The 26,175-nt window shown below is 39.9% G+C and overlaps 1 protein-coding gene across 9 annotated transcripts in view; it reads right to left on the bottom strand.

The window, feature by feature from the left end:
* TBC1D5 (TBC1 domain family member 5) overlaps nucleotides 1–26,175 on the bottom strand; it is a 645,101-nt gene that overhangs the window by 93,323 nt on the left and 525,603 nt on the right. For all 9 annotated transcript variants that reach the window (XM_056519933.1, XM_056519937.1, XM_056519936.1 and 6 more), the window contains 2 exons: nucleotides 24,295–24,380; nucleotides 21,885–22,174 (listed from right to left, as the gene is read on the bottom strand). In XM_056519933.1, coding sequence (XP_056375908.1) covers nucleotides 21,885–22,174; nucleotides 24,295–24,380 — 376 coding nt within the window. The remainder of the gene's footprint in view (nucleotides 1–21,884; nucleotides 22,175–24,294; nucleotides 24,381–26,175) is intronic.

Consider the following 26,175-nt stretch of genomic DNA (forward strand, 5'->3'; position numbering starts at 1 on the left):
TGACGTCCCGTCCCCAGTCCCGGCAACCCGGATGTGTCCGAAACTGGAGATTCAGCACCCGCATAGAATGCCGGTGCTGCAGGGAGATCGCGAGGGGTCTGAGCAGCGGGCCCCCCGCAATCAGACATCTTATCCCCTATCTTTTGGATAGGGGATAAAATATTTTTGCCAGGAATACCCCTTTAAGATTTGACCATTCATTGTCTAAGTTTCATTGGTAAAATATTAGTAAAATTTTTTTAACTACATTTGCAGAGGTATAGTTATTGACATCTTATGATCTGAACCAATATATAGAGAAATACATATATGTTGCATAGTAATAGGGAGAGGGGTGGTAGACAGGTATCATATAATCATACATTCATAAAAGGCAATACATAACAACGCTAATGTGTTGATCAGATTTGAGTTCATCAATAATGTCTAAGTGAACTCATTTGGTAACTTTGGAAATATCTGGTAACTGAATAACCTTTTGTTTTATCGCATTATTTGATTGCATGTTCATTGTTCATGTTATTATGCTGATTTAATTGCTAACTCCGAGTCAATTACTACATCATTGTTTGACTAGAGTGATCTCATGTGTTGAGTTGGGGGCATTATAAAGATTAGGGTATTTATTTAGCAGATTGTCTTAATTATGTATCAATATTATCCTTAAATAAATAGCTATATTCTTGTTTGCATAATTCCGTGTTCTGTGTTTCACTTATGACATAAATTACACTAAATCTAAGAGCTTGATCAAAGACCTGGGGTTTATTTTATAGGTCAGCCAAGGTCGTATGAAGTGCAGTGGTTGTATATTTTTTGGCAATTCATATAGCCCCCCCCCCCCCCCCACACACACACACACACACTTGATAGTTTTCTTGTGACCACAAAAGATAGGTCTGCATTTTACCTGACACAACTTACCAAAAGGCATCACCTATTAGCTTTGTTTACTCCTGGGTATGTGGCCAAGCATGCACAGTTGGTTTTCAATTGCTTTCCATGGGCGCTGATGTAACGTTTTGTTTGGGTACAAATGATTTTACTCGCAACATGCCAGACTAAGCTCAAAGGAAACCGTGAAACACTATAGGGGTAATTGTTAATTCATTTATGCTAGATTTTGGCATAGGAAAATATTTGTGAAATACTAACTTCAACAAAAATGTTTGACTTTTTAGCAGAAATATAGTAAAATGTATATAGGCTGTCACTCCATTTCCGTGTGCACCTGCTTGCTGTTGAAGACACCCCACGTGGATTGATTATGGGTGTTGTATGAGCTTGGAAAGTGCTGCGTTTTTTGGTATTGAATATCTCTGCACACATTTTGGGAAACAGTTGTCTGCCGTCAGCCACCAAGTAGAATATTGAAACTAAATCCATATTCAGCCGAAACGGTTCATATCATTTGTTTCAGTGGACTTGTACACTGGATAGAAAAAAGTATTGAAACATCTACACATTACACCTACAAAAGTGTTTAGGACATCCCATTTTGAATCCATAGGCATTATAACGGATTGGCACTTCCTTTGCAATTATAACAGCTTCCTCTCTTAAAGGGGTACTCCCGTGGAAAACTTTTTTTTTAATCAACTGGTGCAAGAAAGTTAAAAAGATTTGTAATTCACTTCTATTAAAAAATCTTAATCCTTCCAGTACTTTTTAGGGGCTGTATACAAAAGAGAATTCCATAAAGAAATGCATTTCCTGTGATGTCCTGACTACAGTGCTCTCTGCTGACCTCTGCTGTCCATTTTAGGAACTGTCCAGAGAAGAAGAAAATCCCCATAGCAAACATATGCTTCTCTGGACAGCAGAGGTCAGTAGAGAGCACTATGGTCATGACATCAGAGGAAATGCATTTCTTTTTGGATTTCTCTTTAGTATACAGCCCTTCAAAAGTACTAGAAGGATTAAGATTTTTTAATAGAAGGGATTTTATTTACAAATGTTTAACTTTCTGGCACCAGTTGATTAAAAAAAAAAAAAGTTTTCCACGGGAGTACCCCTTTAAGGCTTTCTGCTAGATTTTGAAGCGTTTGTGGAGAAATTTCCCTTAACTGGAATGAAGGGACCTGAGCTAATCCCTTAAAAACAACCCTATAGAACTATCCCTCCACCCCACTTTACAGTTGGCACAAGTCAATTGGGAAAGTAATGTTTTCCAGGCATTCACAAGACTCCTCCATTAGACTACCAGATGCCTCATTTGCCATGAACATATTTCCTCTGCTTTACACTACATCATCTGATACATGGCATTGTGCTTGGTGTCATAAGGCTTGCATCCAGCTACTCTGCATCCAGCTACTTTTGCCAATTTTAATGCCAGATAAGGTTTGAAGTGCTGCAGATATTGAGTCAGCAGAGCATAGCCAACTTTTCTGCACAATTGGTGACCCCAGTCTAGCTTCACGAGGACTTCCACTTTGTAGCTTAGTAACTGTAAGAACTTCCACTTTTCAATAATACCACTCAAAGATGCTCTATTAGGGACAAAATTCCGCAAACTGAAATGGTGGCACCCCATGACTGTACCACACTCAAATTCAGAACAACTCACTCGTTTACAGTTGCTTGTAAAGGCCGACACCTGTGGCTATAGGACTAGATAAAACACCTGAATTCAATGATTATGAGGAGCGTCCCAATAGTTTTCTCCATATAGTTTATCATATTGTATATAACAGGTTTTTTTTTTTATCAACTGGTGCCAGAAAGGTAAACAGATTTGTAAATTATGGTACTTCTATTAAAAAATCTTAATCCTTCCAGTACTTATTAGCTGCTGAATACTACAGAGGAAATTATTTTATTTTTGGAACACAGAGTTCTCTGCTGAATCACGAGCACAGTGCTCTCTGCTGACATCTCTGTCCATTTAAAGAACTGTCCAGAGTAGGAGAAAATCTCCATAGTAAACATATGCTGCTCTGGACAGTTCCTAAAATGGACAGCATAGGTCAGCAGAGAGCACTGTGCTCGTGATGTCAGCAGAGAGCTCTGTGTTTCAAAAAGAAAATAATTTCCTTTGTAGTATTCAGCAGCTAATAAGTACTGGAAGGATTCATATTTTTTTTAAATAGAAGTAATATACAAATCTGTTTAACTTTCTGTCACCAGTTGATTTAAAGAAAAAAAACAAAATAAAAAAAAAGCTTTCCACCTGAGTACCCCTTTAACTAAAAAGGAAAACAGGATTCATAAAGTGTAATATTTAACAAAACATGGCAATTATTTAAAATGTTCTTCTTAGAGGTTTCACTTGCATAGATCCTAAGGTAGCCTGCCAGAAAATAAACTAAACGCTGGGGAGCGATCCATACTTTACTAGGTGAAAAAGACTTCCCTAAGAGCTCTGTAGTTTTATGCTTTCTATACTATATACACATTTGTAAAAGCCTTAATAGGTAAAGTACATTCACAAAAATCCAAATATGGCGAATATGCATGTTACATGTACCAAATATCTGTCACCTCTAAACATGGTCTTAAAGAGAACCTGTCAGGATGAAATAAAAAACACCTAATCCACCAGCATCATGTTAAAGAGCAGTAGGAGCTGAGCAGGTCATATCGTATGTCATACAGTTTTATGTAAATACAACCTGTGTTCTATTGATTAAAGGGGTATTTTCACCTCCAAATTCAGTTGGTAAATTGTAGGACATGTAAAGTTATAGAGGGACATTTATCAATGTTTGCTTATGTATTCCTTTTTTTTTTTGTAATTTTTTCCTTACTTTTTTTTTGCTTATGTGTGACTTATTTATCAACTGGTTTCAGCCTGTTGATAATTTTCTTTCACGTAAGCAATTTTTTCTTTTTTACTTTGGTAGTAGCTTTTTCTGCTCCATGTTTCAGCTGGAGTAAATTTAGTAAATTTTTAACCCCTTAAGGACCAAGGACGTACAGGTACGTCCTTTCCCTTTCTATAACGCGGGGCCACGGCGACGACGCGTCATAGCTAATAGCGCGAGTCAGTGATCCTGGTGCCGCGTGCTATTAACCCTTTAGAGGCGGCGTTCAAAGTTGAACGCTGCGTCTAAAGTGAAACCATGCCGGTTAGCTCAGGGAGCTGTTCGGGATCGCCGCGGCGAAATCACGGCATCCCGAGCAGCTGCAGGACACGAAGAGGGTCTCCTACCTTGCCTCCTGGTGTCCGATCGCCGAATGACTGCTCAGTGCCTGAGATCCAGGCATGAGCAGTCAAGCGGCAGAATCATCGATCACTGGTTTCCTATGAGAAACCAGTGATCAATGTAATAGATCAGTGTGTGCAGTGTTATAGGTCGGCAAAATGAACAACACAAAAGAAAACAGGCGTCCTGCACTCACCGTGTAAGAACTGGTCAAACGACTCCCATCTCGGGTGATTCCTCCGGAAGGATCCTAAAGACTGTACGGGGCTGCTGGCGGTTTCACACAAGGAATGTGCTTCGTCGGGCCTCCTGGAGGCCGGACGAAGCACATTCATTGTGTGAAACCGCTGACAGTTGCCTCTGAGCGCCCCGCATAGTCTTTAGGATCCCTCCGGAGGAATCACCCGAGATGGGAGTCGTTTGACCAGTTTTTACACGGTGAGTGCAGGACGCCTGTTTTCTCTTGTATTGTTCATTTTGCTGACTATCGTTTGCATTGTCCTAGCACCGCCGAGTAAGGTTTGTCTGGTCTTCTGCCTGGCGTGAGTATATCCATCTCGTGGTTGAGGGTCATAGGTATCGGTGCCACTGTTTGCTTCTTTAGTGTTATAGGTCCCTATGGTACCTATAACACTGCAAAAAAAAAGTGGGAAAAAAAAGTGAATAAAGATCATTTAACACCTCCCCTATTAAAAGTGTGAATCACCCCCCCTTTTCCCATTTAAAACAAAAAAAACAGTGTAAATAAAAATAAAAATAAACATATGTGGTATCGCCGTGTGTGGAAATGTCCGAATTATAAAAATATATAGTTAATTAAACTGCAAAGTCAATGGTGTAAGCGCAAAAAAATTCAAAATTCCAAAATAGTGCATTTTTGGTCACTTTTTATATCATGAAAAAATGAATAAAAAGTGATCAACAAGTCCAATCAATACAAAAAGGGTACCGCTAAAAACTTCAGATCAAGACGCAAAAAATGAGCCCTCATACCGACCCAAACGCAGTAAAATAAAAAAAGTTATAGGGGTCAGAAGATGACAATTTTAAACGTATACATTTTCCTGCATGTAGTTATAATTTTTTCCAGAAGTACGACAAAATCAAACCTATATAAGTAGGGTATCATTTTAATCGTATGGAACTACAGAAGAAAATGTGTCATTTTTACCGAAAAATTTACTGCGTAGAAACAGAAGCCCCCAAAAATTACAAAATGACGTTTTTTTTCAATTTAGTCTCAAAGTGATTTTATTTCCGTTTCGCCGTAGATTTTTGGTTAAAATGACTGATGTCATTACAAAGTAGAATTGGCGGCGCAAAAAATAAGCCATCAAATGGATTTTTAGGTGCAAAATTGAAAGGATTATGATTTTTTAAATGTAAGGAGGAAAAAACGAAAGTGAAAAAACGGAAAAACCCCTGGTCCTTAAGGGGTTAACCTTGTTGCGACTTTTTTTTTTTGCGCAGTTGAGACTGTTGCAGTTAATAAATACCTGACTACCCGTAGTCCATTTTAAAATTATTACTACGTAGTTAAGTTTTGGAAAACTTGCTCTTCTCGCTTTCCAGTCAAAATGTTGCACGAAAAATCGCGTAGTCGCAGGTGCGACATTTGTGCGACATTTTTAGTAAAAAAAATTTAACTAAATCGCTTGATAAATGTCTGTCATAGACTTGTGTAAATAGAATTTTCAAACTTTCCTCCTGTTAATGTAACAGCTGTATGTTTTTTTACCTCATGTTTACTGCTAGTTGTCTACAGACCACCTTTCCTTACTCTGAAGCAGTGGACGGGCTGCTGACGCCACACACACACTCTGTACTGAGACATTATCTGCAAGGAACCAAAACTTTATGTAAACATTTAACCCCATAAAGACCATAAGGACCCATTTTGACCTTAAAGACCAGGCCAATTTTCATTTTTGCATTCTCGTTTTTTCCTCCTCCCCTTACTTTGTAATGACATCAACCATTTAATAAGAAAATCTACTGCAAAACCAATATATATATATATATATATATATATATATATATATGTTTGTGCGGTGAAACAAAAAATGAAAACACCATTGTGTAACTTTTGGGGGCTTCCGTTTCTACACAGTGCAATTTTCAGTAAAAATTACACCATATCTTTATTCTGTAGGTCCATATGGTTACAAGGACACCTAATTTATGTAGGTTTTGTTTTAATTTACTACTTTTTAAAAATTGTTTAAAATTGTCATCTTCTGACCCCTACAACTTTAAAATTGTTCTGCATACGGGGCTATAGGAGGACAAATTTTTTGCGCCGTGGTCTGTAGTTTTTTTCAGTACCATTTTTTTTTATTTTTATGGTATATGAAGTGAACAAAAATGCATTATTTTGTACTTTGGTATTTTTTTACGTGTACGCCATCGACCGTGCGGTTTATCTAACCTTATAATTTAACAGTTCAGACATTTACGCACGCGACGGTACCACATGATGATTTTTATTACATTATTTTATTTAACCCCTTAAGGACATAGCGTTTTTCCGTTCTTGCACTTTCGTTTTTTCCTCCTTACCTTTTAAAAATCATAATCCTTTCAATTTTGCACCTAAAAATCCATATGATGGCTTATTTTTTGCGCCACCAATTCTACTTTGTAATGACATCAGTCATTTTACCCCAAAATCTATGGCAAAACCCCCCAAAAAATCATTGTGTGACAAAATTGAAATAAAAAAAAACATTTTGTAGATTTTGGGGGCTTCCGTTTCTACGCAGTACATTTAGGTAAAAATAACACCTTATCTTTATTCTGTAGGTCCATATGATTAAAAGGATACCCTACCTATATAGGTTTGATTTTGTCTTACTTCTGGAAAAAAATCATAACTACATGCAGGAAAATGAATACGTTTAAAATTGTCCTCTTCTGACCCCTATAATATTTCTATTTTTCTGCGTAAGGGGCCTTCGTTGTGATTTGAAGTTTTTATCTGTACCATTTTTGTTTTGATCAGACTTTTTGATTGCTTTTTATTAATTTTTTTATGATCTAAAAAGTAACCAAAAATACGCTATTGACCATGCGGTTGAACCCCTTAAGGAGATCAGAGTCTGGCGATGTCGTGCGGCTGGCTCCCTGGATCCGACGGAAGCCGGTAAGTTGCCTAGCAACATCTGGAGGGTACAGTTTGAGACCACTATACAGTGGTCTCTAAACTGGAACCCTCCAGATGTTGCAAAACTACAACTCCCAGCATGCCCAGACAGCTGTTTGAGCATGCAGGGATTTGTAGTTTAGCAACAGCTGGAGGGCCACAGTTTGGAGATTTCTAAATTGTAGCCCTACAGATGTTGCAAAACTGCAAATCCCAGCATGCCCAAACAGCAGTCTCGGCATGCTGGGAGTTGTAGTTGTGCACCTCCAGCTGTTGCATAACTACATCTCCCAGCATGCCCTTCGGCGATCAGTACATGCTGGGAGTTGTAGTTTTGCAACAGCAGGAGGCACACTGGTTGGAAAATACTGAGTTAGGTAACAGAACCTAACTGAAGGTTTTCCAACCAGTGTGCCTCCAGCTGTTGCAAAAGTACAACTCTCAGCATGCACGGTCTGTCAGTGCATGCTGGGAGTTGTAGTTTTGAAACAGCTGGAGGTTTGCCCCCCCCCCCCCCCCCATGTGAAAGTACAGGGTACATTCACACAGGCAGGTTTACAGTAAGTTTCCTACTTCAAGTATGAGCTGCGGCAAATTTTTCGCCGCAGCGCATACTCCTAGCGGTAAGCTCACTGTAAACCGCCGCCAGTGTGAATGTACCCTAAAAACACTACACTACACTAACACAAAATAAAGGGTAAAACACTACATATACACCCCCTTACACTGCCCCCCCTCCTCAATTAAAATGAAAAACGTATTGTACGGCAGTGTTTCCAAAATGGAGCCTCCAGATGTAGCAAAACAACAACTCCCAGCATTTCCGGACAGCCACTGACTGTCCAGGCATGCTGGGAGTTTAGCAACAGCTGGAGGCACCCTGTTTGGGAATCACTGGCGTAGAATACCCCTATGTCCACTCCTATGCAATCAATAATTTAGTCCTCAAATGCGAATGGCGCTCTCTCACTTTGGACTTTGTTCGTATTACTCGGGAGAAATTGCACTACAAATTTTGGGGGCTTTTTCTCCTTTTACCCCTTATAAAAAATAAAATTTGGGGTCCACACCAGCCTGTTTTAGTGTAAAAAAAAATATATAAAAATTTACACTAACATGCTGGTGTTGTCCTTTACTTTTTATTTTCACAAGCGGTAAAAGGAAAAAAAGACCCCAAAATTTGTAACGCAATTTCTCCTGAGTACGGAAATACCCCATATGTGGGCGTAAAATGCTCGGCGGGCGCATAACAAGGCTCAGGAGTGAGAGCGCACTATGTACATTTGAGGCCTAAATTGGTGATTTGCACAGGGGTGGCCAATTTTACAGCGGTTCTGACATAAATGCAAAAAAATAAATACCGACATGTGACCCCATTTTGGAAACTACACCCTTCACAGAATGTAACAAGGGGTATAGTGAGCCTGAACGCCCCACAGGTGTTTGACGAATTTTCATTAAAGTTGGATGGGAAAATGAAAAAATAAATTTTTTTTTCATTAAAATGCTGATGTTACCCTAAACATTTCATTTTCACAAGGGAAAATTGGGAAAAAAAACACAAAATTTGTAGCCAAATTTCTTCTGAGTAAGAAAATACCCCATATGTGGATGTAAAGTGCTCTGCGGGCGAACTACAATGCTCAGAAGGGAAGGAGCGCCACTGGGATTTTGAAGAGAACATTTGTCTGGAATTGAAGGCAACATGTGTTTACAAAGCCCCCATGGTACCAGAACATGTGACCCCATTTTGGAAACTACCCCCTTCATGTAATGTAATAAGGGGTACAGTGATGCCCCACAGGGGTCTGACAGGGGTCTTACAGATTTTTGGAACAGTGGTCCGTGAAAATGAAAAATGTTATTATTCATTTGCTCAGCCCACTGTTCCAAAGATCTGTCAAATGCCAGTGGGGTTTAAATGCTCACTGCACCCCTTATTAAATTCTGTGAGGGGTGTAGTTTCCAAAATGGGGCAACATGTGGGGAGGTCCACTGTTCTGGCACCACGGGGGGCTTTGTAAACGCACATGGCCCCCGACTTCCATTCCAAACAAATTCACTCTTGAAAAGCTCAATGGCGCTCCTCCTCTTCTGAGCATTGTAGTTCCACCGCAGAGTACTTGACATCCACACATGGGGTATTTCCAAACTCAGAAGAAATGGGTTTACAAATTTTGGGGGTCATTTTCTCCTATTACCCCATGTAAAAATGTAAAAATTGGGGAAAAACCAGCATTTTAGTGATTTTTTTTTTTTCATTTACACATCCAACTTTAACAAAAAGTTGTGAAATACCTGTGAGGTGTTAAGGCTCACTGTACTCCTTGTTACATTGCTTGAGGGGTGTAGTTTTCAAAATAATATGCCATGTGGGTATTTTTGCTGTTCTGGCACCATAGGGGCTTCCTAAATGCGACATGCCCCCCCCCCAAAACCATTTCAGCAAAATTTGCTTTCCAAAAGCCAAATGTGACTCCTCTTCTGAGCATTGTAGTTCGCTCGCAGAGCATTTTACGTCCTAACATGGGGTATTTCCATACTCAGAAGAGATGGGGTTACAAATTTTGGGGGGCATTTTCTCCCATTATCCTTTATAAAAATGGTAAATTTGGGAAAAAAACTGGACTTTATTGAAAAAAATGTTTTTTCATTTACACATCCGACTTTAACGAAAAGTCGACAAACACCTGTGGGGTTTAAAGGCTCACTTGTTACTTGCCTCTCCAAAATCCCACTGTCGCTCCTTCCCTTCTGAGCCCTCTACTGCGCCCGCCGAACACTTGACATACACATATGAGGTATTTCCTTACTCGAGAGAAATTGGGTTACAAATTTTGAGAGGATTTTTCTCCTTTTACCCTCCTTTTAAAATGCAAAAACTGGGTGTACAAGAACATGCGAGTGTAAAAAATGAAGATTTTGAATTTTCTCCTTCACTTTGAAACACCTAAAGGGTTAACACACTTACTGAATGTAATTTTGAATACTTTGAGGGGTGCAGTTTTTATAATGGGGTCATTTGTGGGGTATTTCTAATAAGAAAGCCCTTCAAATCCACTTCAAACCTGAACTGGTCCATGAAAAATTCTGATTTTGAAAATTTTGTGAAAAATTGGAAAATTGCTGCTGAACTTTGAAGCCCTCTGATGTCTTCCAAAAGTAAAAACATGTCAACTTTATGATGCAAACATAAAGTAGACATATTGTATTTGTGAATCAAAATATAATTTATTTGGAATGTCTATTTTCCTTACAAGCAGAGAGCTTCAAAGTTAGAAAGATGCAAAATTTTAAATTTTTTCATAAAATTTTGAAATTTTTCACAAGAAACGGTGCAAGTATCAACGAAAATTTACCACTAACATAAAGTAGAATATGTCATGTAAAAACTATCTCGGAATCAGAATGATAGCTAAAAGCATCCCAGAGTTATTAATGCTTAAAGTGAAAGTGGTCAGATGTGCAAAAAATGCTCTGGTCCTACAGTGAAAATTGGCCTGGTCCTTAAGGGGTTAATTAACAATATATTTTTATAGTTTGGACATTTACGCATAGGGCAATACCACATGTTTATTTTTACACAGTTTTTTTTTATGGGAAAAGGGGGGTGATTCAATCTTTTAGTTTTAAACCCTGTATACGGGACCGGGGCGTACATGTACGCCCTTGGTCCTTAAGCTCCAGGGCTCGAGGGTGTACCTGTATGCACTTGGTTCTGGACAGGTTAAAAATAATTTTTGTTTCCATTATTTTATTTGGAAAATGAATAAAGGGCAGTGATTTGTAATTTTATCAAAATTTTAACAAAACCAAACCAAATCCTTCACATCTGGGCTAAAAGGCACCTGCAAGATTCCAGGTGCAATGCCCCTTTTCGCTGAAGCTACCAAGTGACCAAAAGTACTTCTGGCATATAACTAGGCATTAGCCTGGCTGTCCAAGAATCCGTTAAAATCGGTTGGTGCCCCTGCCAAAGCAAAGATATCCGGACAGCTGACCAGACCTATAACAATTCCCTGATCCTAGCCTGAAGGCTGGGATACTAAAAGTGAGTGCCCAGAAGAGTGAGAAAAAAGTACATGCTATGTGCTATCTTTCAAATGGGGTTGATACTCCCAAGTAAATTTGGAGTATCATGGTTTTCTTTTTGGAACACAGTGCTCTCTGCTGACATCTCTGACATTTTCATGTCAGCAGAGAGCACTGTAGTCCTGATGTCAGCAGAGAGCTCTGTGTTCCAAAAAGAAAACCATTTCCTCTGTAGTATACAGACCCTAAAAAGTACTGGAAAGATTAAGATCTTTTAATAGAAGTAATTTGCAAATCTGTTTAAGTTTCTGGCACCAGTTTATTTTAAAAAAAAAAGAAGAAAAGTTTTCCACGGTAGTACCTCATTAAGCCTCATGGAGTTCACTAGAGCTTCACAGGCTGCCACTGGAGTCCTCTTCCACTCCTCCATGACGACATTACTGAACTGATGGATGTTCGAGACCTTGTGCTCCCCCACCTTCCATTTGAGGATGCCCCACAAATGCTCAATAGAGTTTAGGTCTGGAGACATGCTTGGCCAGCTCGTCATCTTTACCCTCAGCTTTTTAAGCAGGGCAGCGGTTATCTTGGAGGTGTGTTTGGGGTTGTTATCATGTTGCTGCCCTGCAGCCTAGTCTCTGAAGAGAGTGGATCATGCTCTTCTCCAGAATTTCAGACACAGTACTTTAATACATATGCAGAAATACAGAATCCCCTTTGCTTCATTTACCATACCTCTTCCCTTCACCACCTTGGTTGAACTTGAAGGAAATATGTATTTTTTCAATTGTACTATGTAACTATATTGGCATTCATAGTTCCCTGAACTGGAGCCCTCAGTGCCAACAGCACTAATGCAGCCCCAGACCATGACACTCCCACCAACATGCTTTACTGTAGGCAAGACACACTTGTCTTTGTCCTCACATGCTGTCACACACGCTTGACACCATCTGAAAATAATGGGGGCAATTTATCAAAACCTGTCTAGAGGAAGGCTGTGCCCTTACTACTATACACTGTAGCAGAGTGTCATTTCTTCATTGTTGTCACCTGAAAAGATACTACGAGCAACATGCGGCCTGGCATTGTCGTGTTAAAAAGCGGCTTCTGGGGCACTTAACAAAAATGGCTGTACCACTGGTCTCTCAACCAAAACAATATTATTGACATTGTAACACTAAGCAGTAAGGTTATGGTGCAGAGCAAGATGGCTAGAAAGGAGCTTTATCCTCTTCAGCTATCAGTCCTGCTTTTCTTTTGTGTGCAATGATAGCAACACCTTGAAGAGACTTTCCTCAGGGAAGGTAACACCGGTCTTTGGACTTGTCTCCCATCGAGCACATCCGGGACATCATTGGTCAGAAATAATAATATGTAGCTGCCAGCAAAAGATCTTTAATATTTGCATGCCCAAGTGCATTTAGCATGGCAAAACATTCTTGAGACAAGTGTGTGTTTTTCTTTTGCTACACTCTTACTGGATACTAGATTTTGTGGATTTACACATGCTGGGTTTGTGTATCCCTTGTGGCCAACAAATCATGTTTTTTTTAAAGGGGTACTCCTTTGGAAAACTTTTTTTTTTTTAATGAACTGGTGCCAGAAAGTTAAACAGATTTGTAAATTACTTTTATTAAAAATCTTAATCCTTCCAGTACTTTTTAGCAGCTGTTTGCTACAGAGGAAAATCTTTTTTTTTGTGAATTTCTTTTTTGTCCACAGTGCTCTCTGCTGACATCTGATGCCCGTATCAGGAACCGTTCAGAGCAGGAAAAAATCCCCATAAGAAACCTATGCTGCTCTGGACAGTTCCTGACACGGACAGAGGTGTCAGCAGAGAGCACTGTGGACAACACAAAAAAGAAATTCAAAAAGTAAAGAATTTACTCTGTAGCATACAGCTGCTAAAAAGTACTAAAAGGAATAAGATTTTTAAACTTTCTGGCACCAGTCCATTTAAAAAAAAAAAAAGTTTTCCACCGGAGTACCCCTTTAACATAGTAAAACAACACAATCAGCTAAAGATCTGACCGCTGACCAATATGGATAATACCTCCCTGTTTGGCAGATAATTTCTCCGTGTAATATGGCCCTTTCTTTTTTCCCTTGCTTACATACTGTTTAAACCTCAAGCAAGTCACATATAGTTCTCTTTTAGCAATTTTATGGCTTTGTTTACACGCCAGAATTTCCGTGCGGAATTTCACATTGGAATTCCGTAAGTAGATTCCACTTGATTTCAATGGGATTCTGCTGCACTGTGCACATAGCTGAATTTCTGCGTGTCTGCAGAAAGAATAGACGTACATTCTTTCTGCAGACTACTCACGGAATGCATTGCAGTCTATGAGACGGTGCATTCCCGAGCAGTCCTAGCAGTCTGCAGAATCTCCGCATGGAAAATCTCAAACGTCAACATTGTCTGACTGGTCACTCTTGCTTGAGTGCTAAGTGCTCTGATGCACATGACTGGAAAGGGTACATTCAGAGGCAAAATGCTTCCCTTGAACACCCCTTAAACTCAAATAATTTTTAACTGCATTGGAACGTGACCTCCATGATTTTCCCTGCCACGGTTTCTATAGAAGTCTTCACCATTAAGTCTAATCTCTAACAATCCAAGTTGCTGGTATCCACAAAACTGAATTATCTCTGTTGAAGGATCTGATCAAATAAAATGATAAAATCCTTTTTCTATTTGAAATTTCAGCGACATTTAAATACGTTATTAATAAAATAATATCAAACATTTCAGATGAGTCTGTTAGGTTTAGATAACAAGGGAAAGAAGTTGGTCTCAATTTAAGTGGGGAAACTTTTTATCAAAATTTTTTTTTTTTTATATATAGAAACCCACACTTGAAGGAACCTCCCCTGGCATAGGCAAGGAGTAGAAACCTACATAAGATACATCATTTTACTTCAGAAACATCTGCACATTTTATGCTTACACTGAGAAAGGGTTCACTCCTCGGGCATGTTGTAAGCAAAACATCTGCTGGCATTAACACAGAGGTAGGATGTATGAGGCTGCTCTATCTCGCTGAAGGGAAATTCACAACATAATTAAATCTCAAGTCATTTTCCTTAACAGGAAAATATCAAAGTTTGATTTTAATATGTTGTATAAAATTAAATACAAGCATCATTTATATCACGTGAATACACGGTGTGGTTTTCACTACACAGGATCCTCTTCCATTTGTGGTACGTTCAAATATTCAAAATGTGGGGTCACCTTTGGCAAAAGTGGACAAAATATTTTGACACAGATTTATTAAACTGAGACAAAACCTGAAGTGATTTGTCAACAGCAACCAATCACAGCTCAGCTTTCACTTTACCAGAGCTCATTAAAGGAGAACTCCAGCAAAAATTTTATTTCACCTATAAGCACGTGCAGCCAGAATAAAAATAATAAACGTTGACTTACCTTCTGCTGCTGCTTCCCCAATGCCGCTGAAATCTCTCTCCCGACTTCCGGACCCCTCACGGAACGTAAAAAGGGGTATAGTGAGCCTTAACACCCCACAGGTGTTTGACTAATTTTCGTTAAAGTTGGATGGGAAAATGAAAAATTATTATAATTTTTATTAACTAAAATGCTGGTGTTACCCTAAATTTTTCATTTTCACAAGGGAAAATAGGAAAAAAAAAAGCCCCCCAAAATTTGTAACCCCATTTATTCTGAGTAAGAACATACCCCATATGTGGATGTAAAGTGCTCTGCGGGCGAACTACAATGCTCAGAAGAGAAGGAGCGCCATTGGGCTTTTGGAGAGAAAATGTATCCAAAATCGAAGGCCATGTGTGTTTACAAAGACCCCATAGTGCAGAACAATGGAACCCCCCACATGTGACACCATTTTGGAAACTACACCCCTCACGTAATGCCCCACAGGTGTCTGACAGGTTTTTGGAACAGTGGTCCGTGAAAATGAAAACATTTAATTTTTAATTTGCACAGCCCACTGTTCCAAATATCTGTCAGACGCCAGTGGGGTGTAAATTCTGTGAGGGGTGGAGTTTCCCAAATGGGGTCACATATGTGGGGCAGGGGGGGGGGGGTTTCACTGTTCTGGCACCACAGGGGGATTTGCAAACGCACAAGGCCCCCGACTTCTATTCCAACCAAATTCTCTCTCTAAAAGCTCAATGGCGCTCCTTCTCTTCAGAGCATTGTAGTGCGCCAGCAGAGCACTTGACGTCCACACATGGGGTATTTCCATACTCAGAAGAAAGATGGGGTTACAAATTTTAGGGGCATTTTCTCCTATTACCCCTTGTAAGGCTAACTGTACCCCTTGTTACGTTCCTTGAGGGGTGTAGTTTCCAAAATATGAAGATTTTGAATTTTCTCCTTCACTTTGCTGCTATTCCTGTGAAACACCTAAAGGGTTAACACACTTACTGAATGTCAATTTGAATACTTTGAGGGGTGCAGTTTTTATAATGGGGTCATTTATGGGGTATTTCTAATATGAAGGCCCTTCAAATCCACTGCAAAACTGAACTGGTCCCTGAAAAATTCTGAATTAGCAAATTTTGTGAAAAATTCGAAAATTGCTGCTGAACTTGAATTTGAAAATTGCCCTCTGATGTCTTCCAAAAGTAAAAACATGTCAACTTTATGATGCCAACATAAAGTAGACATATTGTATATGTGAATAAATACATTATTTATTTGGGATGTCCATTTTCCTTATAAGCAGAGAGCTTCAAACTTTAAAAAAAAATTCTAAATTTTCAAATTTATCATCAACTTTAATTTTTCACCAAGAAATGATGCAAGTATCGACGGAAATTTACCACTAACCTAAAGTAGAATAGGTCACAAAAAAAACTCTCGGAATTAGAATGAAAACTAAAAGCATCCCAGAGATATTAATGCTTAAAGTGACAGTGGTCAGATTTGCCAAAAAAAGAGCTGCGTCCTTAAGGTGAAAATAAGCTGCGTCCTTAAAGGGATATATATATGCCCCTCCCCTATTACAAATGTAAAAAAATTTTCATATATTTTTGATTGCCATATGTAGAATTGTTTGACCTATTAAATTAGGTATGATTAGGTACTATATGATTAGGTACCCCTTAAAGGGGTACTTCGGCGCTTAGACATCTTATCCCCTATCCAAAGGATAGGGGATAAGATGCCTGATCGCGGGGGTCCCGCGTGATCTTGCACGCAGCACCCAGTTAAAATCAGTCCCCGTAACGCGTTCACTCCGGATCTGATTACCGTCGACTACAGGGCCTGTGGTGCGTGACGTCACACCTCCGCCCCCGTGTGATGTCACGCTCCTCCCCTCAATGCAAGCCTATGGGAGGGGGCGTGACCTCCCATAGGCTAGCATTGAGGGGCGGAGCGTAACGTCACATGGGGGCGGAGGCGTGACGTCACACGCCGCAGGCCCTGTGGTCGCCGGTAATCAGACCCGGAGCGAACACGCTCCAGGGACTGATTTTAACTGGGGTGCTGCGTGCAAGATCACTGGGGTCCCCAGCGGCAGGATCCCCGCGATCAGGCATCTTATCCCCTATCCTTTGGATAGCGCCGGAGTACCCCTTTAAACGTATCTCCCATTATGCTGTGGTATAGATGTGAATGAGCCATTAAAGGGATACTCCAGTGGAAATTTATTTTTTTTAAATCAACTGGTTCCAGAAAGTTAAAGAGTACCTCTCATTAAGTTTAACCCCTTAAGGACTCAGCGTTTTTCCGTTTTTGCATTTTCATTTTTTCCTCATCACCTTCTAAAAATCATAACGCTTTCAATTTTGCACATAAAATTCCATATGATGGCTTATTTTTTGAACCACCAATTCTACTTTGCAGTGACATTAGTCATTTTACCAAAAAATCCACGGCGAAACGGAAAAAAAATTAATTGTGCGACAAAATTGAAGAAAAAATATCATTTTGTAACTTTTGGGGGCTTCCCTTTCTACGCAGTGCATTTTTGGCAAAAATGACAGTGTATCTTTATTCTGTATGTCCATATGGTTAAAATGATACCCTACTTATATAGGTTTGATTTTGTCGTACTTCTGAAAAAAATCATAACTACATGCAGGAAAATTTATACGTTTATAATTGTCATCTTCTGACCCCTATAACTTTATTTTTCCTAGAGGACTCATTTTTTGCGCCGTGATCTGAAGTTTTTATCGGTAACATTTTTGTAGTGATCAGACTTTATCGCCTTTTATTCATTTTTTTATGATATAAAAAGTGACCAAAAATATGCTATTTTGGATTGTGGAATTTTCTTGCGCGTACGCCATTGACTGTGCGGTTAAATTAAGGATATATTTTAATAGTTCGGACATTTCCGCACACGGCGATACCACATATGTTTATTTTTATTTACACAGTTTTTTTTTTTTATGGGAAAAGGGGGGTGATTCAAACTTTTATTAGGGAAGGGGTTAAATGACCTTAATTAAGTTTTTTTTTTTCCACTTTTTTTTTTGCAGTGTTATAGCTCCCATAGGGGGCTATAACGCTGCACACACTGATCTTTTACAGTGATCCATGCAAAGCCATAGCTTTGCATGGATCAGTGTTATAGGGGGTTGATTGCTCAAGCCTGTAGCTCAGGCTTGGAGCAATCAAACGCCGATCGGACGCGATGGAGCAAGGTAAGGGGACCTCCGCTCGCATCCTAGCTGATCGGGACATCGCAATTTTATCGCAATAGTCCCAATCAGCCCTACTGAGCTGCCGGGAAGCTTCTACTTTCAGTTAAGACGTGGCGAACAACTTTGATCGGTGCCGCGTGCAATTAGCCCAGGGTCCCGGCTATCATAAGCCGCTGGGACCGACCCGGTGTGATGGGGGGTTATGGCGTTACCCCGTTTAAATACCAGGACCGGGTGCAGGGTGTACAGATAAACCACCCCCAGCCTTTATTTTTATAATTTTTGAGTTCTCTACCTTGATATTGCTCTGTATTTTCTCCTCAGCCTCTGGTTCACAGACTGGGAAGGGGCGTTACCCAGAAGGTGTGACATAATCTGAAGCCATACAGGGGAGAACTTCCTTACTCTGCAACCAACAGCAAATGTCAGTTAAGTGTGAGAGGAGCTATGATTGCATAAAGCTGGACACACCCCCCTCAGCACTTCAGACTGCATTTCCTGTGTTTGGACTTCTGCCAGGCCAGTTTTTTTTAAACAAAGTATATTAGAAAGATTTTTTTATTTACCATAAGGAGTATAATATAATATAATAATGAGAGTGCCCATTTAAACATATTTGTAAACTACTTCTATTAAAAAATCTTAACCCCTCCAGTACTTATCAGCTGCTGTTTGCTCCAGGGGAAGTTCTTTTCTGTTTGACCACAGTGCTCTCTGCGGACACCTCTGCCCATGTCAGGAACTGTCCAGAGCAGGAACAAATCTCCATAGCAAACCTCTCCTACTCTGGACAGTTCCTGACATGGACAGAGGTGTCAGCAGAGAGCACTGTGGTCAGACAGAAAATAAATTCTACTTAAAGGGGTTATCCACCATAAGGTGATTTTAGTACATACCTGTCAGACAGTAATCGACATGCTTATGAAGGATCCGTGCTTGTCTTTGGATCAAATGGCTATGTTGTGAGATTACCATAACACTGGGGCTATCTTTTGGTGAACTGGCTTTTTTCTGTTGAAGTTTTCTCTTTTACTACAAATCCCATAATTCCCCATTTCTCCCTCCCACACCACAAACAAACTGAATTCCATACAAAAGACCAGTGTTTTCTAAGCAGAGTGCCTCTAGCTGTTGCAAATTCCCTGCGGTTGCTCCATCCATTTAAGCAGAATAGGCTCCCAGTCATCACCTGACTAGTGATGTAATGTCTCGGCTGCACTGCATCCTGGGAATACCTGAGACAGGAGTCATCTTGCATGCTGTTAAAAATTTACATCCAGCGCAAAGATCACATAAGAATACGAGACCAGCCGTTAGACAGGTACAGACACTATATTATGAACTACACTAACTTTACAGCCCCTGTAGCATAATCAAATAAAAAAAAAAAATCCTGGAATACCCCTTTAATACTTCTTATTTGTGCTTCAGTCAACTATTTGATGCAGAAAGCAGCAAATTACATCTGCACAGATTTTCAGGGATACCTATGCCAGCACTGCATTCAATTGCACATTATTAATCTAAGGATATATGTGTAGTAAACAAACACAATGGCAGTTTTATAAAACTGACTGATAGGAAAAATAAATCCAGGCTGATTTATGCACACTCCGAGTGAGAGATAATAAGAATCCCCTCGCAGCTCATAACACTGGCTGTGCTTGGCTAGTCATGCACTATTCCCTGTAGACCATATAATCTGTGTGAATTCCTGCCTGGAAGGGATCAGTTAGCCACATGTACAGGAAACAAGTCTTAATCATTTGTTTAAATCTGCATATTAAACCTCCTCTACTTCTGTGGGGTAAGCACATTTTTCTCAATTTCAATATAGTTTTAGCTTTCAATTCTTTTTTCAGACAGAAAATAAAAATATCTCTGCTTCATTTTCATATACGGTATCTCTAGGCTAAGACGCAAAGATTTGGGAACCCATTCAAGTTTTTTTGTGCATGATTCTTTATTAGAAACTGTTTGTTTATTGGTCTAGGATACAAAATGGCAATATCAATTTGGACACCAGAGCCAGAAAGTAAAAGACTGAACTTCATATCTGATATAAAAGTTCTTCCTGTGGCAGGATACAAGGATGGATGCTGAAAAAAATGCCCGAAGTTACTACAGCTATAGTAAAGTTATTCCTCACAGCTGTTGAAGGACTAGAAATACATAAAAGCAGCAAATGACTGGTGTAGAAAAGAAGCCATCTGAGCTTCAAAGAAATAAGCTGCAGTCAACAATAAAGAGTCGGATATAACAAAACTGACAGACCTATAGTATGTAAATATGACAGCACAGCAATGACCATCTAGAGTAGGAGCCATCTGTCCTAGAGTTGGAAAACTTGATGCCTTTGTCCTGTTTCACGTTGTCGATTTCGGGGCACGTGATTGGGCCTTCAAAGGGTTGATCTATCTGCGCTCACTCAATCTTGCTCTCATTCGGGTAGCAAAAAATTGCATAAATCCCACCCCAAGACAGTTCACACACCCCACAAATGATTAATCATGACTGTGGTACGCGTCCCTCACGGTCATTTTTGCCCCACTGGTTATGTGCGGTCGTGCGCTAAATTTATCAAAAGTCGCACAGCATTTGATAATTTTTGCGCAACCATACACCTCTTGCGCAAATAATGTACCACAGTGATTTCCTAAATGTGGTCTCCTGGTAACGGTGATGTGCGGCATACTTTGGGAATCTGCTCAGAATTTTGCGACTTTCTCACGGAAAGTCGCAATGATAAATTCAGGACCACTGCCTCCGCACATGCAAAATTCATAGTGATACGCATTTTCACTGACATTGGCTATGATGCTAAAAAGCCGCTAAATACAGCTGTGCGATTTTTAATCGCCAAAGCACCATAAAAAAAAAAAAAACATGTTCAAATGCTTTGATAAATTTCCCACAGTGAGTTTATATTAAATAGAATGGCAGGGGAGTATACAGCTTTATCTATAGAAAGAAAACTATTTCATGTTTGTAATCTACATAAAGCCTAATATTGGTACCTTAAAGGCGTACTCCGCCCCTAGGCATCTTATCCCCTATCCAAAGGATGGGGATCCCCAACGACCTCTGCTGCGGCACCGCAGTCATCAGGGCATGGAGCGAACTTTGCTCTGTGCCTGATGACTAGCGATGCGGCGCTGACATCACAACCATGCCCCCCTCGTGATGTCATGTCATCCCTCTCAATGCAAGTCTATGTGAGCCACGCCCCCTCCCATAGACTTGTATTGAGGGGGCGTGACATGACATCACGAGCCTCCGGTGCAGCATCTGGTGTTTGGGTGCTGCAGGGAGATCACGGGGGTTCCAGCGCCTCCCCCCGCGATCAGACATCTTATCCCCTATCCTTTGGATATGGGATAAGATGTATAGGGACAGAGTACCCCTTTAGGGTTCTGGTAATCTCCAAAGCCTATATTTACTACATCCTGTATATAGGATACACTGCTCTTTGTGGTGGTCTGTAGTAAAAGATTTGAGAGGTAAAGCCGGTGCTTCTTGCCTCATATTATTGAGCAATGTAACCCACTGATTTTTTACATATACCCTTCATTACAATATGGACAAATGTACACTATCATAAACTACCGTATATTGTTAAACAGATTATAAAATGACATACTTTGAAAGAACACTTTGATGTTTAGTGCTGCCAAAACCACGGCCCTATCTGCGTAGATAGAGATGCGTTACTCAGTGCTTGCAGCGCAGCCGCAAGGACCTGCCCCATGACTAGTTACCTGGGTCTTGGCAGCATTTTTAAATTATGCTTTCTCTGAAATGCTGGGCATTTTAGAGTAAATCATAGAGTGTAGGGATTGTGCTGCTTGCACCAGTAAATTTTGTATTATTCTTTAGTATCAATAAAAAATAAATAAAATGACAACAAATAAGATTACCTTTATTTAGCTGCACTGGCATGCTCTCCGACTTCATCATGCGCTGATTTTGTTGCATCTGCTGAGGTGTAGTGCCATGATATGGAGAAGGCTCCATGACTGTGTGAGTTGGCATGACTCCTGAAAAACTAGTACTTCCAGCACTATGGGTTATGTTGGTGTTTGAAGGTGAAGTCATAGGGTTCATAGGTCCCCCAGTTGGGATAGATGGCATAATAAGCTTCCGTCCAAAATTCAGTAAACTGCTGGACACTTTGTTTATATTGAGGGGAGTAGGCTTTGTGTTTGCACTAAAATGAAAAAGTGATAATCAGTCAGTTAAAATTGTTCTTAACCCCTAGAATGCCTGGCCAGTTTGGTCTTAAGGACAAATTGATTTTATTTAGTCACTTAGTATTCTGAACATTATAAGGGTCCTATTTATAGGTCAGGAGTAGATGCTTTTTGTTTGGGTACAATATAGAGTTGAGCAATTTTCCCAACATTCATTTTGGGTCAGATTCGGCAAATGTGAATATCCCGATTATGATGTCCCCTGATAGTGCACACAAATAATGTACTGAAGTAGGCAGGAGTCACTGCTTCTGTAAAGTATACTGCATGGCTGGGCAGGTGCAGAGAAAATCCAAATGTTTTTGTGCAATTCAGAATTTTGTCAGATTCATTCCGAATCAATTGGCTCAACTCTACTACCATATTTTGGAACTTATCTGTTAGTAATACTCCATTTAACTTAAATGGTGACACATAGCCAAAACAAAAGATTTTTCATATATAAAGAAATTTTTTAATGCCATTTATCAATGACCATAAAGTGATTGTCTGGCGAAAGAAAACACTTGTGTATGGTGTCAAAAAGTATAATAAAGCAACTTAGTAATATAATGTAATTAGCCACAGTGCAGAGATCTTCCATATCAGCTGTGCTCTTCCCAGGTCACAAGCCCTGAAAGAGGTCTGCTTTCTTCCTTCTTCCCCCTGCCCTCCTCTCAGCATGGGACCAGACCAGTGACGTGAAGAGGAGGTGCTGGTATTACTGCTCATTAGATGAATGAGAAGGGGCTCCTTGGTGCCTTATCAAATGAGTCATACATTCACTAATCAGTAACACACGCTTCATCTCTAGTCTGGTTCTGTGCTAACAGTGGGAAAGGGGCAGACTGCTTTTAGAGCCTGTGATGTGATGTTACAGCTTACAAGGAAAGAGCACAGTTGATGTGAAGAGATCTCTTCAATATGGAGAATAACATTATATATATATATATATATATATATATATGCATATGCTTATTATACTTATTGGTATCACACACAGGTTGCTTCTTATGTCGGACAATTCATTTAAAAAAAAAAAAAAAACAGATTCACGGAATGAAACTGTTCAGGTAATATCAAATGTGTATATTATTTATTGCTGTGTAACCAATACATAAAAAAGATACTATTTGTAAAAATACCGTATTGAATAAATACAATATATTTAAAGGAAATCTGTCATCATTGTCACCCGGACTAACCTGTAGGTACAGACAGGTAGTGCAGGAGACACTATGACAATCATACTTACCTGGTCCCATTCCATGCTCCGGTTCTCCCGCTGTCTTCCTCCATTGTTTTAGTTCCGGGGTCGTCTTCCTGAGCTTCTTGAAATCACTGCTTCATCTCGGAGGAAGAAAGTGGGAGAACCGGAGCACTGAATGGGACCAGGTAAGTATGGTTGTCATCAGTGTCACCTGCGCTACCTGTCTGTATCAACAGGTAAGTGCAGGTGACACATGACAGATTTTCATTTCAGAGGTCATAGTCCTGACCCTGATCACACAGGCACTGTGACAGTGTCTACATGATCAGAACACCTTAATAATACATTGCAGATGTTTAGTTTACTCCAACCAATAATATACTATTATGGTTTGGGGCATCAAGAGGTTAAAAGGGTTTACCTATTAAATATATTTACCACCTATCCAAAGGATAGTCAATTGCCACCAACATTTAAACTTCTCCTCACTATGGGTAAGGAAGAATAGGGGAACCCAGTTCTAGTGAATGTGGGGGGTCCCAGCAGGGCCTAAAGTGATCATAATCACTCATTTGGTGGATATGTGACAAATTTATTTTGCCTGAAAAGCTCTCATTTTCTCAAAATAGACAAAAACCTAAGTTAATTTTATATATTATAAATAGAACGGTACAGTAAGTCTACATGGGATCAAGTTAACATCCAAAAGGTAGAAGTAAAATGATGAAAGGAATTAACAGTAATTCTTCAATGCCTATAACTGTGTTTAGAAATCAAGGCCTTTTAGTAGTTCATGTTATAAGAATTTACGTAAAGTTGTGCGATTCAGTAAATTATATAATGTCTTATTTTCCTACCCTAAATTAACCAACTAATAGCGATACTGACCGTGACCTGTTCACGAAATCAATTCCACGTGCTCTATAGTAGTCTAAATTTTGTTGGAACTGATAACTCATCGGTCTTGGGTTTTTCTGTGAATTAAAGAGGAAAAACATAGCTCTATCAATGATAGAATTCACATTATAAACAAATTACAATGACATGCTCCATTAACAAGTAAAATACATAATTTATGGAATTGTAAATATACAAAAAATACAGAGAAACGTCTCCAAAAAATAAACAAACACCCCTTTGAAAAAATCACCTGTGCTCAAGACTAATTTTTTTTTTTTTATGATTGATTTCAATTGCCCTTAGATCCTATGTATATTGGTATGTACATTTTTAACTGCAACTTTGTATGACTGTCAGAGAGGAAGAGCTGGACAAATTGGCATATAGTTTCCTGGGAAAAAAACTCAAACTATTGGCAAACTAGTCAATTGGGTGGTCCTACTCAGTGATTGCCAACTATCTTCATAATAATGTGGATACAGAGAGCTGTCAATCACTAAGTAGGACCCCCCATTAGACTACTAATCCTAGAATTAGAGGAAATATAAAATAATTATTGCTGCTCAAGGATTCTGAACAAGAATTATTTTATATTTCCTCTACATTTCTAGACATCTAGGGTATAGCTGGGTGGTTAGCTAAAATATAGATATATATTTGTTTGGTGGGCCTGCTTAATTTGCATTTTTTAATCTTAGAATTAGCAGTGATTTACATAAATCCTAGTACATTTCCCAAAAACCATATATCCTTTTGCTATAAAATTTTTCAACATCACAGGTTCCCATTTAAAGGAAACTCCCCCCCCCCCCCCATTCCAATTATGCTGCCCCTGCTGAGGTGTCAAAATTGTAGTTTCCATCAGTCTTTCCCTTGTGCAGATACATCCGGTAGTTTAATAGAACTTACATTGCGTCTACAGAGCGTTCCCAGGGCGGTGAGAGTCAAGGGCAGCATATTCATTAGAAACCAATGCCCCTGCCCATCCGCCAGTGATTGACAGGCCTCTCTGTCACTGTACAGACAAAGAAGCCTGTCAATCACTGGCGGACGGCAGGATGAGCAGCGCTTTATGAATGTGCTGGACTCAACTATTGCAACCCTGGGCACACACTTCAGACTTCAATACTTAAAGGGGTACTCCGCCCCTAGACATCTTTTCCTCTACCCAAAGGATAGGGGATAAGATGTCTGATCGCAGGGGTCCCACCGCTGGGGACCCCCACGATCTCCCCCGGCATTTGTTTAGAGCGTCGGATGCAGTGCTGGAGGCTCGTGACGTCACGGTCACACCCAATCGTTATGTCACGGCCATGCCCCCTCAATGCAAGTCTATGGGAGGGGGCGTGGTGTATGGCACGCCCCCTCCCATAGACTTGCATTGAGGGGGCGCAGCCGTGAGGTCACGAGCGTTGCGTGGCCGCGAGGTCATGAGCCTCCACCCCATATCGCCAGTAATCCGGCACAAAGCAAAATTCGCTCCATGCACCGGATGTCTGGGGTGCCGCAGCCGAGATTACGGGGGTCCCCAGTGTCAGGACCCCCCCGCGATCAGACATCTTATTCTCTATCCTTTGGATAGGGGATAAGATGTCTAGGGTCAGAATACCCCTTTAAGAATACCCCTTTAAGCTCTCGTAATCTATTGGGCATAGTTTAGAAGAGCTAAATGGTTGCTATATTATGCTTCCCTCAACCGGGGCAGTATAATGTGGTTGAAATAAAAGAGGTTGCATTGTATATAAATAATAGAAATATGATTCAGTTTAATTTCTCACAGATCTACATATTGAGTACAAAAGTAGGTTATTATAACATTATTAATGTGGCTATGACCAGTTTAGCATCTAGTAGTGAAAAATCCTCCCA

The sequence above is a fragment of the Hyla sarda genome, chromosome 5 (genome assembly GCF_029499605.1).
Source record: "Hyla sarda isolate aHylSar1 chromosome 5, aHylSar1.hap1, whole genome shotgun sequence".
Lineage (NCBI taxonomy): Eukaryota > Metazoa > Chordata > Amphibia > Anura > Hylidae > Hyla > Hyla sarda.